The 16,876-nt window shown below is 63.8% G+C and overlaps 1 protein-coding gene across 1 annotated transcript; it reads right to left on the reverse strand.

Moving 5' to 3' along the window:
- Positions 1-856: 856 nt before the first annotated feature.
- SLC17A9 (solute carrier family 17 member 9) lies at positions 857-16,821 on the reverse strand. The gene is made up of 13 exons (XM_060079344.1): positions 16,491-16,821; positions 10,462-10,659; positions 9,915-10,054; positions 8,091-8,190; positions 6,064-6,194; positions 5,488-5,584; positions 5,218-5,314; positions 4,549-4,636; positions 3,726-3,760; positions 3,267-3,382; positions 2,618-2,673; positions 2,398-2,427; positions 857-1,964 (listed from the first exon to the last, which is right to left on the reverse strand). Exons 1-13 carry the CDS (start codon positions 16,547-16,549, stop codon positions 1,801-1,803), a joined length of 1,311 nt encoding a protein of 436 aa, XP_059935327.1. The 5' UTR covers positions 16,550-16,821; the 3' UTR covers positions 857-1,800.
- Between the last annotated feature and the right edge of the window lie 55 nt (positions 16,822-16,876).

The following is a 16,876-nucleotide window of genomic DNA, read 5'->3' on the forward strand; positions in this document are numbered from 1 at the left end:
TACAAAGGAGGGAAATCCCAGCACACGCTACGGCACGGACGAACCTTGAAGACACCATGCTTAGCGAAATGAGTCAGTCACAAAAGGACAAATACCGTATGATACGTTTCCATGAGGTCCCTAGAAGGGTCAAGTTCATAGAGACAGAAAGCAGATGGCGGGCGCCAGGGTCTGGGGGAGGGGGAGGGGTGAGTTCCAGTTTGGGAGGAGAAAGTCATGGCGATGATGGTGGTGACAGTTGCCCAAAAAGGTGAAGGCAGAGCATCTCTGCGCTGCACTTAAAAACGGGCATGAGGACACACCTGTGTCCTGTGTCCTGCGGAAACCACCCTGCCGTGGGGAGTCTCCTGGGCAGGGCTCCCAGCTCAGGACAGCACAGCCTAGAAATCCACCCGAGGTTTTGCATGAAAATCCCCAGTGGAGCAAACAGCGTGGCCTTTATGGTAAATTAACATTCTGGCTGCATCTCCGTAAACAATCAGGCCAAACCTACAGAGGCCAGACTTGCCTTGTAGTCGTGAATCTTTCTTTCAGATTCTTTCTGATCACAGGTGGGGGGACTGCTGGCGAAAGTCTTTGCTTACATGGAAAATTAGGAGTTGTCTGATTCTAGAATCTACACCAAGCAGCTCCGACCCAGACGCACAGGCGGGGTCTGTCCAGAGCGGGAGCAAGGAAATCCCACCTCGGCTGTATTTGCACATGTGTGTCAGCATCCTGGAGGATCAGCATGTCTGTTCTTGGCATTTTCCTTTGACTGTTTGAAACACTTTGCTGGTTTCCTCGAACTAGTGAAATAAACCTTTAACACACGTTTATTCTTTTTAGAAGAAGGGCCTTAAATAACATTATGGTCTTCTTTTTAAATAGTTTAATAGTCATCATTTAAATAAGGCTTTGGTGTGCTTTTCCACATTCTCATAGTTTCTTTTCTCTGCATATACATGTTGCAAAATCTATTATTAATCTGCGAGACGACCAGCCCCTCTATTGTAAACAAGGAGGGAGAAAGACAACGTGGACCGGTGGGTTCGCTGGTTCCAGGGCGTGTCCTGGCCAGGAGCGGGTGCCCACGCGCCCTCGCCAGGCGCCAGGGGAGCAGGACGCATCGCCAGTGACTGGGAATCCATGGGAGGGGACGCCGGGGGCAGGGTCCCTAACGATGCACAAGGGCCTCGAGCCCCCGCTTCTGCCCACCCATTGAACAGGAGGGCCTCAGCCTGGCTGCTTGGAGAAACGGGAACACCACAGCCCTCCCCGGCCTTCTTCTAGAGCTGTGGTCCTCAGCCAGGGGGCGGGTCCCCTGGGGACACTTGGTGATGTCAGGAGACAGGGTTGGCTGTCATGACTGGGGGGGCTCATCTAGTGGGTGGGGGCCAGGGATGCTGCTAAACACCCCGCAGTGCACAGGACGGCCCACCACAGAGCATGATCAGGCCCCAAGAGCTGAGAAACAGCGCCAAGCACGTTTTGGGGAGAGACTCTAGTGGGGCGCCCTGCCCTACAGTGACACGGTCCCGGGGCGGGCTGACCACGTGGGGCTTGTACGGATCTACGAGGAACAGACTGTGTCTGTGACGAAGCTGCTGCTACTAAAGATACTAATTCACCCACCGTGAGGTCCCACCAACCCGGAAGGAGGCTGCTACCCCGAAGGGCGGGGGAACCGGGCTGCACCCTCCTGCTGGGCTGAGGACCCTGCCTCTGTTCACACTGCGGGCCAGGATCAAGGGGCCTCTAAGCTGAGCGCTGTCCCCGAGGCTGATGGCGCTGGGTCCTCGGGGACAGCGGGTCTGTCGGCTAGAGGTCCTCGTGGGCGGGGCTCAGGTCCACCCGCTGGGCCTTCCCGAACACCAGGAAGGTGCATAGCCCGAGGCTGCTGACGGCTGCCACCAGGTTGAACACAGACGTCCAGGAGCCCGTGGTCTCGATGAGGTAGCCACCCAGGCACACGCCCACGACTCCTGCACCCTCGAGAGGGGACAAGCAGGCGGGGTGACAGGCCATCCCACCCCTTTGAGGACAGCTTGGAGAGGAGCTGAGGGCGGGGAGGCCTGAGGGCATGAGCCCCATCACCGTCACCCAGGCACTCGGCCTCTGGGGACCCTGGACCTCGGGGATTCACTCACATCTGCGGGTCACGTGGTTGGGGACGGTCACATGCCATTGGAAGCAGGAGCACCGTGGAAGACGGCTCTGGGCTCCCCCCGGCAGCTCTGGGGTCTGGGTTCCCCCCCCCGCCACTGCTCTGACACTGTGGGGACCCTCCGAGCGGTGCCACACCCCACCCTGAGGGCCGAAGCAGTGGAGCAGGTGGGAGGACACAGGCGTGGGGCGGCGCCCCGGGGAACTCTGGGTTTGAAACCTGCAGGCAGGTGACCCCAGCCCACTTCTCACCTGCCAAAGCCCCAGCTGTGTTGGCCACACCTGGAACAGGACAGAGAGAACGAGGACCGGTCAGCGGAGGCCCACTGTGGCCCTCCCACGGCGCACCCACCTGGGGGTGGCCCCTGGGGGCCCTGGGAGCGGGGGGGGGGAGGGTGGTGAGGGGGGGGGGGAGGGTGGTGAGCAGGGTGGGGCAGCCACTTCCTGTCCAACGAGGGGCCGAGGTCCTCACCAAACAGAAAGCCGGCACAGGACGGGGCCAGGTCCTGGATATTAACGGAAATGCCGCTGCGGGAAGAGGAGAGGACACGGGCGAGTGACCACAGGGCGGACGCCACCCGCCAAGCCGGTGGTCGGTCCTCGGATCGCCTGGATCCCGGAGGCTGGCCATGCCAGGAGCTCAGCCCCAGCTCAGCGGTTACGCGCGGGACCCACTCCCAGGATGAAACAAGACAGGGAGGCGAGTTTGCTTGGACTCACACTCATTTGCTACCCGGTAATTTGGAAAACGACATCGAGGCGCCGATTCCCAAAACAAGTCAGTGCAGTTTTTCTGACTAAACACTGAGCTGCTGCGCAGACCGGGAGGCCCACAGAACAAGACATGGGATCCGATGGGCTCGCTCCCCACCTTGGGTTCAAAAGATGCTGCTTGGGGACCGTCATCTCCTCTGCCAGCCCCTCCCCAGGCACCCGTTTTGTTTTCCCAAAAGGCCCAGGTCCTCGCCGGCCTGATACCCTGACTGTCCTTTGCCTCGTGGCTCACGTGTGGGGACCTGCCATGCGCCTGCCCTCCATGTGCGCCCCGAGCCAGGGGCCCAGGACCCGGGAGCCCAAAGGCAGTGTGGGTGGCTCTGGTGGACGAGGTACCTGGCCCTTACCTGTGGTTGAAGGTCTGGAGGCCGATGGAGGCCGATGCAAAGACCACAGACTTACAAAAGCTCGAGGTGTGGCCCAAACACAGGGCAAAAACGCTGGACAGGCCGAGGCCCATCACCTGCGGGAGAGACGAGTGGGGACGGGGTGGGAGTCTCGCCCCTTCCTGGGCCACACTGAACGAGGGTCGGTGGGGACCCCTCCCGGGCTGGAGCCTGCCTGGAGGCCACTGGGACGAGGCTACAGAAATGATCTGGCCCTGCTGGTCGCAGCCCATTCGACGTGAGCCGACCCAGGCCACAAAATGGGCCCCAGGAAGGGCCTCAGGTCAGCCAAGCCAGTCCCTAGCACTGACCCACAGTGGCCTCCAGCCACTGTGCCACACCAGCCACGTTCTAGGTCAGGGGCCCCGGGAACACAACAGGGATGTCCAGAGGGAGAGAGCCGTCCCACGACCCTCCTACCTGCATGAACTTCCGCACAGTGATGGTCCTGTAACCTAGACGGGGAGACCAGGAGACATCCTGTCGGCCCAACCGTGCTGTCCCACCCCCGACGGCACCCAGAGTGGGTCCCACCCTCATGGCTGTGGGGAGGGAGCGGGGAGAGGAGGGCCGGGCTGGGCTCAAGGTGGGGCAGCCTGCACCACCGTGAGCCGTGCGCACACGTGTGTGAGTGCGTGTGCACTTAGAGGGTTCCCAAGGCAGAGGCCTGGCAGACGCACCTGAGGAAGGCCACTCTATGGTTACAAAGTGCTTTATTTGTGCTTCTACCAATTTTCTAATTTTTCCACAATGAGTGGGTGGTTCTTCTGTAACTAGGACAAGACTGACATTTAAGGACGTGCAGTGCAGGGTCGTGGGGAGCGTGCGTGTCTGCGGGACAGTTGTCCTCGGGGTGTGTGCACTCGGCTCTCAGGCCTGAGACCTCTGACCTCACCAGGTGCCCTTTCCTCCTCTGAAGAGGCTTGGGGGCTGTGTCCAGCCCCCGGGTGGAGGAATTACACCATCGCAGTGTGACTGTGTCCCAATGTCCCCTCATGGGGAAACAGGCTGGGGGGTGACAAGCTGGAGGCAGTCATCAGCAGAGTCAGGCCGGGAGCCGGGCTCCATGGGCCCACCTGGCTGACTCTAAGGGCCAGGGGTCCCACTCTCACGGCCTGGTCCTCGGGGGCGTGGCCTCTTCCCATCGTTACAGGTGCACCCCAGGAGGGGGTGCGTCTCTGCCCCCCAAAGTGAGGCAAAGCCCAGGCATGGCTCCCTGCCCGGCCCCTCCCCCAGGGCTCACCCTGATTGATGAGACGGTCTGAGAGAAGCCCGCTGAACAGACTGGCAGGAATGGCCACCAGCCAGGGCACCACGTTGAAGACCCAGCCCTGCAGGGAGGAGGGTGCAGGGGCCTCAGAGGCCGCCAGGGCAGGTGCCCGACCACAGGGAAAGGACGAACAGGCCAGGCGGCCGCCCACACCCACCACTGCCCACCAGGCTCTCTGCCCACAGGCTGGGCCTCCGAGATCCTAAGTCATCCCCGACCTTGACTGAGCGCTGGGCCCTCGAGTGCTATCACCCCCTGCAGGCAGAACCTCCCTCATGGCTCCCCACGCCCGGCGGGGCAGAGCTGGGGGGCCGCACCCTGCCCAGAGTGTGCAGCCAGGGGGTCCTGGTCACCAGAATTGGGAGCATAGCCGGGTGGCCAGGGTGCAGTCAGCCAGGCTGACCAGCAGATGACATCTGTGCCCACATCACAGCCCCTGTGTGCCCCGCCCCCCAGGAAGGACTGTCCGCAGACAGGCAGGCAGCCGGGGCAGCAGCTGGGCCTCTCCTGTGTGCACCCAGGTGCGGGCGCTGAGCCGAGAGGCGCCAGAACCGCCAGAGCTCAGCGGAAGGAACCCAGGGCCCCTCTGCATGTGCTTCGCGGCACCGCCCAACCCTGCGAGCTGCCGGGCGGCCAACCCACCTTGGAGCTGGGGAAGGTCTCCTTAAAGAAGGTCGGCAGCCAGGAGAGGAGGATGAAGAAGGCGCAGGCCGCCGAGAGCTGGGAGACGATGGCCGCCCTGGGGGCGGGGCCAGGCTCAGGGTGCACACCCCCCCAGCCCCTCCCCACACCCAGGGCAGCCAGGGGCCTGAGGGTGTGGAGCCCAGCGTGGAGCCGCCCCGCGTGGGCCGCTCGCCCTGTGGCCGAGGTCCCCAGGGCCCCAAACCCCATCCCCGCAGCAGCCCGGCTCACCAGACGGAAGGCTTTCGGAAGAGCTGTCTCCAGGGCACCTTGGTGTGTCTGGACACCGGCAGGCCCTGCGCCAGGACGCCCAAGGCCAGGATGAGATCTGAAGGGCAAGGCATCCCCACGTGAAAGCCATTCACAGAGGGTGGACGGCTCTGCCCCCACAGGCCAGAAGCTGGGGGCGGCTCGTGGGTCCCCGGCTGTGCCTGGGGGCCATCCTGTCCTCTCCGCCAGAGCCTGGGGGCGGCAGCATCTGCCTTCGAGGGTGGACAGTAGTGTTGGCCATCTGTCCCCTGAGTCCTCAAACCCTCCAGGCCCCACTCCTGTCACCGGGAGCCACCTCTACCCCTGCAATCTGCCTCTGCCGGCTGGGCAGCCCCCTGCACGGCTGCGTTCACCCGGCGACTCTCACACCAGACTTGACCGTAGCTGGCTGAGACTCAGGGAGTGGGCGTCTTCTGTGAGGCTCTACCTAGGGGATCCTGGGGCCCCCGAGCTGGCCTGCTCTTGGGGGTTCGGTGGCCGCTTGCTGGAGGGGACAAGGTGCCAGGGCCCCCGCCCTTCCCGGGCGGCAGCAAGTACCTTTCTCACCCAGCAGACACCTGTACACGTAACACACCCACAGCAGGGTGAGCCCACCAGAGAAATAGAAGACACTCGGCCAGCCGTACCAGTCCAGGAGCAGGGAGCCTACGGCCCCCGTCACCAGCGTCCTGGAACGACAGGGAGGGGCGTGGCTGGGACCCTCGCTTCACTGGGGCGTGGAGACATCTCCGAGACCCCCACCCCGGGTGAATTGAGTCCCTAGAAAAGAGGGCATTTCTATCCCCTGTGAGGCAACTGCCCGGAAGGCTGGTCCCCACGCAGCTTGCTAGGGATGTGATAAATGGAATATTTATAAATGGAATATTTCCTGCCACATCAACAAACGAAGGATGTCACAGTCCTCAAGGATTGCAGCCCTCCAGCGTGAGCCGTGAGCCCTGAGGAAACTCAGGGCTGAAAAGAATACCTGCCATCCAGCAGCCATCAGGCTGCAGCCACTCCCTGCGGTGAGCCCTGCGGAAACTCAGGATGTGAAAATACAGGACACTGGCCCCAGGGAGCTGAGGTGCACATCAAAGGAATGATTTCAGTGAGCCCAGACTCCTGCATCTTCCCATAGAAAAGCGCTAAATTCCTACACTTGAGAGATCGGTTTTCTTTAATTAACAATAATTTTTTGACCATTACCTGCCCTTGTGTTGCAAAACTCCTCTATATCCTGGCTCCTCCTCTCACCTCCTGGGAGCAGTTTCTCTGAAATGCTGTCTCCCGGGCTGCAGCCCTCATTTTGCCCCAAGTCAGACTTAACCCACAGCTCTCACGTTGTGCATTTTTTTAAGACAGAGGCAAGCTTTCCGGGGACTCCCGGTGCCATGGGGGCCAGCGTGGATGTGGCACAGGGGTCCTGGGTTGCCCTAGTATCTCCTCACTAGGCCTCCCAGTTGGCCTACAGCTGTGTGCGGATCCTTTTAAAATGAAAAAGGCAACGAGAAGACAGCGGCGACAAGAACACGGTGAAACATAAAACCTCCTCGCTGTTTTCAGCTGCTCATAGCGGAGAGGAAAGATTTCAAAACGCAAACACAACCACCCAACCCAGCCGCCTCCCCAGGTCCTGCCAATGCTATTGTCCCAAGTATGCCCTCGGGGCCCACCCCTCCCCCAGGCCGGCCTGTCTGTTCAGAGGCTACCCCCCAGCTGCCCCCCACCTGCTGAGGCTTGGCCAGGAGACAGGTAAAGGAGAAAGAAGGAGAAAGGCTTTCCCCCAAGGCCAGTGGAGGGATGCCTTCGGCTCTGAGCCTCCATTTCCCCATCTGCGGGGAGGGGGTGGACACGGTCTCTCCCTGTACCTCCCCTGCACCCCACCCCCTCCCCGGAAGGCCCAGGTCACCCAGTGAGACAGGATTTCAGATAAACAATGAAACTCTCCTGTCCTTGTATTGCTTCTCTGAAATTCACATGTCACTAGGCCCCCTGGGTTTCTATCTGGGCCGCTCCCAGCCCCCCAGCAGGCACCCCTCACCCCTCTGCATTCTGCCTGGACCTCGGCAGCAGTAACGTGAGGGCCCTGACCCCGGGGGTCGTGAAGCCCCGATAGGACAGCAAGACGTCCTTCCAGCCCTAGTGTGGTCGCCCCACGGAGGGTCTGGCGCTCTGGGGGGTGCAGTGGGGAGGGACACAGGTCTGGACCTTACAGGTCTGGACTTTTCACGTCTGGACCATGATGGGTACCGTCTGGGGCGAACGCAGGCCACCTCCCCCATCGGGACGGGCACCCCATCCAGTTCTGTCAGCACAGATGGAAGGGAACTTAACACCCCAGCCCATGTGCCAGAGCCCCAGAGCTCTGGTCACCTGCCGCTGGCCTGAGAGGGACAGAGCATGCACGGAGATGGGGGTGGCAAGTCCTCCCAGAGCACAGAGTCACCAGACCTGCATCACCCTGAACCAGCTGTGCACGTGGCCTGTCCCCACCAGACACACCGAGGCGCTCTGCCAGGCGCACGCCCTTCGCCTCCCCACACCGCCCCCCCCCGCTCGGCGCCCCCCAGGCCGGGACTTACCCAAACTGGGAGCCAGCCCCCACGGTGCTGTAGGTGAAGGCTCGCTCGCTCTCCCGCACCTTCTGGGACAGCAGGCTGGTCAGCGCAGGGAAGTAAACTCCTGGGGCGGCAGAGAAGGCAAAGGCCCGCGCAGAGCTGTGTCCCAAGCTGGCCTGCGGGCCCCGCCGGGGTGGCCGGCGGAGGGGTGAGACAGGGGCTGGAAGCTCCGCAGGGCCCTCGGTGATGATTCAAGCCTGGGTCTCCTTCCTCCCGCTGTCACCCCCAGGGACCAGCAGGGCTGGGCTTTTCCCAACACTCAGCTAAGGAGGCAGCTTGGGGAGCGGGGCGTTCGCTCAAGGTCCTGCCACCAGGACGGCTGCAGGGGGACTTCTGGGCCCAAGCTGGCGCTCTTCCACTGTCACGCCAGCTCCCAGAGCCACACGGCTCCAGAGTCCTGGCACCAACACGCAGAAGCATACACACAGGTGACAAGTGACAAGTGCACACGCACACACACTGACACACACGGCGCGTGTACGTCGGTGAGACCTGAACGGCCCCGTGGAACTGCACTGCCAGGTCCTGGATGTGACGTTGCCCTGTAGCTACGTGAGATGTCACCACAGGGAGGTGGGGGAGGGAGCTCGGGACCTCCCCCGAGGGAGTGTACATTTCACTGCAACTTCCTGTAAAGCTATAATTATTTTAAAATCTAGTTTTAAAAAAAAATAACTGCATTGGCGACTGCAGCTCTTGCTCGTTACACTGTGCTTTTCTCCAAAAGCACCTGGGGAAGCTCAGAGGCCAGGGCATATAGGGACAGGACTTGGTCCCTGCCTTCCCTCTGGGGCCCCGGGCCCCTGCTCACACCATGTGGGGAGCACATGGGGGTGAATTCAAAGGAGCGCAGGCGCTGGACTGCCTGGACCACCAGGACCACATGTGGGCCGGCCCGGTGGGGCTGATCAGGAAACAGGCAGAGGCCAATTCCAGGATCTACATCTGGGGTCCTGGGGGTACGGGCTGGAGGCCCACGCCCTACCAGAGCTCTGGGAAGTGGGGAGGCGTGGTGAGGACGGGGTCCCGTCCAGAAGACGGATGCTGTCAGTTGCCGTGCTGGTGTAGGGCAGGAGCTCCGAAGGCCGTCCCACTCCCCGCTGCCACCAGCTCCCCCAGGCCACTGGGGGTCTTTGAGGGGGGCTCTCTCCAGAAGCGTAATATCCCCAAAGAACGAGAGCGGGGGCTTGGGAAAGCTGGCATCCCCTCAGCCTGCTGGCCCGGCCGGCGCGGGTGTGGCCTCCAGCTGGCAGCACACAGAAACTGGGCACGTGCCCACCATGCGGCTGGTGGAGCCGACGGTGCCACGTGGCAACCTGGCTGACACTGGATGCCTGGAGCGGAAGTTTTGGCAGAGGAGGACACGTGACATTAAAATGTGCCAGCCAGACTGTGAAGTGACTCTAGACAGGGAAAGTGCCTTGGGCGCGACGGCATCGAAGCACAAACCCCGCTGCAGGGAAGTGAAGCCAAGAGCCGGCAGCCCGCCAGCGGGGACAGCCCGAGCTGTCCACCTGCCAGGCAGGAGAACCCGTGACCTCAGCAGCAGCAGCGCTGCAGCACTGATGCACCCGCTCTGATTTGAGGCACACCACACGCAGGGGCACACACGAGGACACACGTGCACGCCCATGAGCACGCACCTGAACACGCGCCCACGCACACTGGTACACATGCACATACATATGCGTGCACACACACCCGTGCACACACTCCCCTTGCTCTGCGACACGTGGGCCAGAGGTCCAATGCTGGCAGCATGGGGGAAGCCCCCTGCAGCTCCCCTACCTTGGAGCAAGCCCGTGAGGATGCGAGAGAAGGTCATGAAGGCCAGGTGGGCGCTGCCGAGGTGGGAGAGCAGCGGCGTGGCGGCCGTGATGAAGCCCCAGGCGGAAGCCGACAGCAGGATGACCTTCTCACCCCCGATCCTGCACGGGGGACAAGAGGGCAGTGATGGGGAGCTGTGCGGCTGGGCTGCAGGCCGGACCAGGAGACCCTACCGTGGAGGAACCCGGGGAGGGGGCCGACACCATCCGTCGCTTGGAGCTGCCCTCTGGGGTGGGCACTGCAGCCACATACCCTCTGCAGAGGAGGCCGAGGCTGAGCGCGCAGGGTACAGCCTGGTCCCTCTGTCCCCATGGGCCCCAGAGCTGCCTCGTTGGATGCCGGTTGCTCCCCAGGGAACCAAGCACCCAAGACAAGCTGAGAGCCGGCCCCAGCCCACCCCTGCGCAGCCCTCAGGCCTCCCAGCTCCCGTCTTGCTGTGGGTGGGGCCTCCCCCCATTCCCTTCCTAGGAGCCACCTCCCCAAGCCCTGCAGCGGGGGGAGGGATTACCGGTCCCCCAGGTGGCCACCCACCACCTGAGTCAGGCAGTAGCCCCAGAAGAAGCTGCTGAGCACGACACCGGCCTCTTTCTTGTTCCAGCCGAAGTCCTGGCTCATGGTGGCAGCACAGACGGGCATGCTGACGCGGGCGCAGTAGAGCAGGCATGTCCCCAGAAGCAGCGTCCCTGTCCACACCTGGCACTCGGGTCTGAGGAGAGAAGGGCCCGGTCAGGCCCAGGAGAGGCTGTTGGATGGGGCACCTCGGCCACCTCTCAAATGTCCACCTGCTCATGTCTGGTGACTCCTGGGAGAAACGGGCAGACACAAGAAATGATGCACGGGGTCCCTCAAGCAGCAGAGGTGGGAGCGCCCGGATGGCCGTTGCAGGGCAGGTTGAAGAGCCGCAGCTGGGGAGGTGCTGCTCTCTAGGACCCGGGCTCTCGACTTCCATGGACCAAGGGCCCAGGAAGGCAGCCAGGCTGACAGCTGGTAACCGGCCAAGGGGGTGATGAGCTGGAGAAGAGGACCCCAGCCGCGGCAGAAAGGGAGGGAACCACAGCACCATGGGCCCCCGCAGGGTCCCCAGGAAAGCTGGGTCTGCCCAGCAGACCACCTTGGGGCAGGCAGACCCTGGGAGGAGACTGGGCAGCAGTGGGGCAGCCCTGGCCGCCTGGGAAGGTTGCCAGACCAAGTCCATACAGTCCCCAAAGCTCCTGGCCAGCACCCTCGACTGTCAGTCACCAAACCAGGAAGTCAGAAACTGCCAGAGCCTGGAGGAGCCCAGGAGACTCAAGTGCCTGTGGGACCCTGGGTGGGGTCCTGGGACATCGGGGGAAAGTGCAGAACCCGAGCACAGCATGGGCTTTGGTAGCAGTACTGTCCACGGCAGTCCACTGATGGGGACAAATGGACACTGACTTAGGACGTGAATGGGGGACACTGGTGTGGAGCGTGTGGCAGTCTGTATTGCCTTTGCGGTAGCTCTGTAAATCTAGAACTGCCCTAAAAACAAAGTTTGGGGAGGGGGATTGGTATTTTTTTTTAACAAAAAAGAGAGAGGAGACTCAGTGCTCTTTGTGCAGGTGTGGGGGGGCCCAGTGGGGGATGGCCTGGGGGAGGGGCACCACTAGTGACTTGCGATGTCTTTGCACAGGGCGGGGACGTCCCCTGAGGGTGGGGGCCACAACTGGGGGGTGGGTCGGGAGAGTGGACAGGCCTTGAAGCAGTCTCAGTGGGGCCTTGGGGGTCCTGCCTGCACCTGGACTCACCTGCCCAACTGGGGCAAGGGTTCTCCCCGGGTGGGGAGGAGGGTGGTGGTGTGAGACGCACGAAGGGAATAGGTTCAGGCTATGGGGAAGGCACGGGGCAGGGGCTCCAAGCCCGGGGCCCCCGAGGCCTGCCCAAAGCGGCCTGAGGCATTAGTGCTGTAAGGCCTTGGGGAGGCCACTGGACAGGTGTCCAGGAGGGTGAGGCCGGCAGGAGCTGCACGGGCAGTTCTCAGAACAGAGGGAAGGGTGCCTCTCACCTGGCGGATGACCCAGGACACTGGAGTCTCACCCTCGCTCCCCAAACCCCTTTGGACCCCTGTCTGGACCTGGCTGGGGGTCCCCCCCGCTGGCCGGGCACGTGCAAAGAACAGCCAATGGGGCCCAGGGCAGTGGAAGCTTGGACTCCATCTGCGGACACGGGCAGGTCCCCTGCCTGTGGGCCCCACCCAGGCTCGGGCTGTGAGCCGACTCCTGGGGGACAGTCCAGGGTGAGGCCAGGACCACCCCTGGGAGGGCCAGAGCCCTCACCTGCACGCCTCCCGGGGGTGAGAGACCTCGGAGGCCCTGAGGGTCTTGCCTGCTGGCAGGCAGCACCCGCACCAGGAAGCTGGTAAGTGGGTGCGACGGCCGTGTCCATTATCTCTGGGGCAGGACCGCTGGGCCAGCAGCGAGGTGGGGCTGCCCCCCACCCCCTCTGGCCAGCACCCTCCTCCTGGCAGGGTGGACTCCGGACCCCTGGCACTGGGGGAAAGTTTCGGGGCGGGAAGGAGCTGCTGTCCTGGACCTGGTCACGGCCGGGGCGGGGGGTGGGTGGTGGCACGTGGGGCCCGTCGCCCAGCCTCCTGAGCTTCAGTTTCCTCGGTGAAGATGGGCTCATGTCCCTGATGCCCAGATCCTTCTCAGGTCAGTGAGCAGCAAGGTGACCCACCAGTTCCTGGAGCCCCAACAAGGAGCTGTCGACTGGCCAGCGGGTTGGGAGAGGCCTAGCACCAGCGTCCTCCTCCTCCGTGGGCACCTCCCCCGGCTCTGCTCCCCCTGGCACATCAGTGTACTTTTCCACAGTCTGGGGAGCGAGTCGGAGAGCCTTCCCCGTGTCTCAGGCCTGCAGAGGCCCTCGCTGTCCCGGCTGCTGTCCTCACGGCTGAGGAGCTGTTGCCCCCAGGAGGCTGCAGCATCTGGTGACCCCACTCGTGGAGACAGCGGACTTCAGGCTCGAGCCCCTCCCTCGGGGGGTTGGGGTGAATGAGCCCGGCCTGCTGTCCCCAGACAGAGCCGCGTTTGTGGGCGGCGCCCGGTTTGGAGTTTGGGAATTACAGTCCAAAGTGTTCTGCAGCCCTCAGTGATGTGTGTGGTCTGATGTGGTGACCGACTGTCCCGGAGGAGAGACTTGGGTGCCGTTCTGGGCCCTGGCCTGACTCGGGGAAACCCGCCCTTCCCTGTGCCTCCGTTTCCCCGTGTGCGCTGGACCATAGATTTCAAACTGGGTCTCTGGGTGCCCGGAGGGGTGCCATGGGGGGGGGGGCTCCCGGGCAGCACTCTTGGATGAGTTGCTTTTTATATTAGAACTTCCTATACGAGTCCAGTGGGAAATAGCATCCCGTGCTGGAAAGCCTGCCGTTCTGCAGTTCCAGGAGCCGGCTGCTGGACCGTGCCTCGGAAACTGCCCAGTGACCCTCAGTGACGAGGGAGGGGCCATCACGCCCCCACCCTCCTTCCTGGTTCGTAAAGTGCGCCTGGAATGACTCAGAAGCCAAGACAGTGAGGATGACGGTAGCACAGCGCATGCGGCAGGTCTCAGTGGCCTCCCCCCTGGAGGCGCTAAGGCGGCGGGAGGGGGCGGAACCCCACGGGGCAGCTCGCGGACTCACCTGGGGCCTGGTGGTCCCAGATGCTAGTTTCCTTTACAGAGCCAAAGACTGTGAGGGCCGGGGCGGGGGCGGGGCGGGGGCTCTGCCAGGCCAGTGAGGCACCGGCTCAATGTCTGAGTTTGTGACATGCGACCCCTGGGGGCTCAGGGCCCATCTCCTCCGCGGCTCCAACCGTGGGAATGACACCCCCAGTCCACCCTCTTGCCCCCCGTTTCCCAGCCCAGCACTTCAGGCCATCGGGGACACCGCTCCCTCTGAGCAAACATCCCCCAGGCCTAGTGGGAGGCACAGTCCAAACTGCCCACCAAAACCAGCCCAGCCGGCCACCCGGGCCCACCGGGATGGAGCCAGCAGAGGACTCACGAGCCCAGCCCTGCCGCGGCCTCCGACGCCCGTCCAGGGCCACCTACACAGCCCTGCAGGCGAGTCCTCGGCAAGCACACACGCACGGTTGGTGCACAAGGGGAGCGGCAGGGGCTGGGGAGCAAGGCTTCGAACTTCCCACGAACAGCCACAGCCTGAAGTTGCCTTTAAAAGGAAGTTTTATTCCTTTATGTGGTCAGAGCGGCGGAGGGTCACCTGCACGCAGATGGGACCGCGTCCCCGGCACCTGCCCCTCCCTCGGATGCACTGTGCTGGCACCCCGGGAGCCTGGCTCTGTTTGCTCTCTGGATGGGAAGTCCAGTTAGAAACAGGGGAAAGCCAGATGAGACTGACCTGCTCTGGAACGTTGGCAGGGCACCAAGAATACGGTGCCGCCCCCTGCCTCCTTGTGGTCCCGGGAGGTCAAGAAGGGCCCGTCAGCTTTCAGGCAACCAGCCCACTCTGAGTTTAAGGCGCTGGCATGGGAACCCCTCTGGAGCTGGGGGGCCAGGTGCTGTGTGCTTCCTCCCTGGGCCCCGGAGGCCCCCGCAGCCCTAGCCCTGAGCTGGCGGGCAGTGCCACTGGGTGGGCAAAGGGATGTCCTCCACAGCTGCTGGGGACACAGAACAGGCCAGCTGGAGGCCTGGCTGGAGGGGGTGACCCAGACATGTCCAGCTGCTGGAGGCCCGATTAGGACGCCAGACGCAGAATCCTGGACCTGCGACGGGCTTGCTAGGAACACGGAAGGTCACGGCAGAATCGGCCACAAAAGACCTGAAGACCTGCCTCCAGCCCACTCTGCCCACTCCCGAGCCTCGGGCTGAGCCCCCACCTCTTCAGGGTGCTTCCTGTGAACCTTCTAGAACCTTCTGCGTCCTGCAAATGGCCCCTGTGCATGAGAAGCACCCACGGCTGAGCAAACACAAGGTCACGTGGACCCTCGATTCAGAAAAGGGAAATGTGTCGGCGCTGGGGGCAGAGGGCAAGCAGGGGCAGAGGGCAACCGCCGGAGAGAACCTGCGGGCCCAAGGGTGCCGGCTCCCGGATGGGACATCCCTGGGGAGTGGCCCTGCCTCGGGGGTCAATCACCTGGCGGCAGCCGCCCACGGTCACCCTTGTCACGATTCTCATCACCTTTAGCCACTCGGGGGTGCGAACCACCTTTTCCCGCTGAGCCCCACTCCACCCAGGACCCCCGCTACCCCACCTTCAGGTGCTCCTTTCTAAACTGGGCAGGGAGGGAGGCGGTGAAGGCAAAGCCAGCCAGATCCAGATCCGTTAAAGCATAACCGAGGGGGAAGTTTGCAAAACATTCTTTTTTTTTTCTCGGTACGTGGGCCTCTCACTGTTGTGGCCTCTCCCGTTGCGGAGCACAGGCTCCGGACGCGCAGGCTCAGCGGCCATGGCTCACGGGCCCAGCCACTCTGGGGCATGTGGGATCTTCCCGGACCAGGGCACGAACCCGTGTCCCCTGCATCGGCAGGCGGACTCTCAACCACTGCGCCGCCACCAGGGAAGCCCCCTGCAAAACATTCTTTAGAGGTCCCAGCCCTCTGCCCAGCTGGCTGCGGAGCCACCTGCCACCTGGGTCAGCGGGGCCTCGCTTCGACAACGAGCAGGGCAGGGAGAGAGTAAGGGAGCAGAGGCAGGCCGCAGGGCGCTCCCCGGCTGGGCACGCCCCGCATGCCTGCCGCCCTCCTGGGCACCTGGCAAGGAGACCCCGTGCTGCGATTTGGGCTTTGGGGCTCCCGCCCTCACCAGGCCCTGTCCCAAGGGAGCCTTCTGGCTTCTGAGGCCTTCCTGTGAGCAGCTCTGGGAGGCGGGTCCCGCAGGCAGCAGGGCAGGCCCCGGGGACTCGGAGCTGGAGGTGGACGGGCCTGGAAGCGCAGGGCCTGACTCTAGGCCTGGGGTCCACTGGAGGACCGGAGGGAGCTCTGAGCCGCGGGCGGCCTGGGGGCTGCTCTGAGGGCTTGCCTCTCGTTCCTGGTCGCCGTGTGAGGCATGCTGGTGAGCAGATCCCCGTCCCAGGGCTTTCTGCACCCGGCAGAGGAAGAGGGCGGCCTGCCTGGGCTCTTCCTCCCCCACAACCGACACCCCCGTGGGGACCTTGTTGGCGTCACATCTCTGGCACACTACTACGGCAGTGCTCAGCCAACTGCTGCAGGTGCTGGCGTGGCCCCCCCAACGCCCCCCAGCCCACTGCCTGCCTGCACATGTGGCATTCAGTGGGTGGTCACAGGTGCGGTCCTGGGGGGTGGGGAGGCCGTGCCTGGGAGCCACCCTGCCCAGCCAGGCAGGCCTCCCAGGACAAGACACTGCGCACCATCCCCAGGACCGGGGTGGCCTGGAGAGAGTGCAGGGGGCTCTGGGTGGGTGGGGGGTGGCACTGGCCCTGGATGGAAGGCAGGAGGCGTGGAGGTGCAAGGCCCCCCAGGAACAGCAAAGGTACGGGGCTGCGGGGAGCCGTCTCTGCACAGGACGCCCGCTCCCTCCCCTGACCGCCGCCCCGCCCCCGACCCCCCCTCCGTGCGAGGCCCCACCTGGACCACTGGGCGTCCTCGGCCGCGTCCTTGCGGGCCTCGTCCGGGGGCGGCTGCATCGGGCGCGGACGGCGCGGGCACAGGGTGTCCGGGTCCGCTCCCGCCCGGCCGACCCACCGGGCAGCGCCGCCCAAGTCCACGTGTCAGTCCCAGCAGCGCTTCCGTCCGGCGTACTCCCAGGACGTGTCGCCCCCGGACGGCCACCGCGGCGGGTGGGGCGGGGCGCGCAATTTGGGCCTCCGCCCCGCTCACTCCGTCGGAAAGGCCAGACCTGGCGCTCCTGCGGGCGGGTGGGTCACACCCTCGCGCCCCGGGGCCTCCTCGCTGCCGGTCGCGGAAGTTCGGGATGGCGCGGGCACTTCCCCTTGCAGGCGGCAGGAAGGATG

This window comes from Mesoplodon densirostris, chromosome 16, assembly GCF_025265405.1.
Source record: "Mesoplodon densirostris isolate mMesDen1 chromosome 16, mMesDen1 primary haplotype, whole genome shotgun sequence".
In the NCBI taxonomy this organism is placed as follows: Eukaryota; Metazoa; Chordata; class Mammalia; order Artiodactyla; family Ziphiidae; genus Mesoplodon; species Mesoplodon densirostris.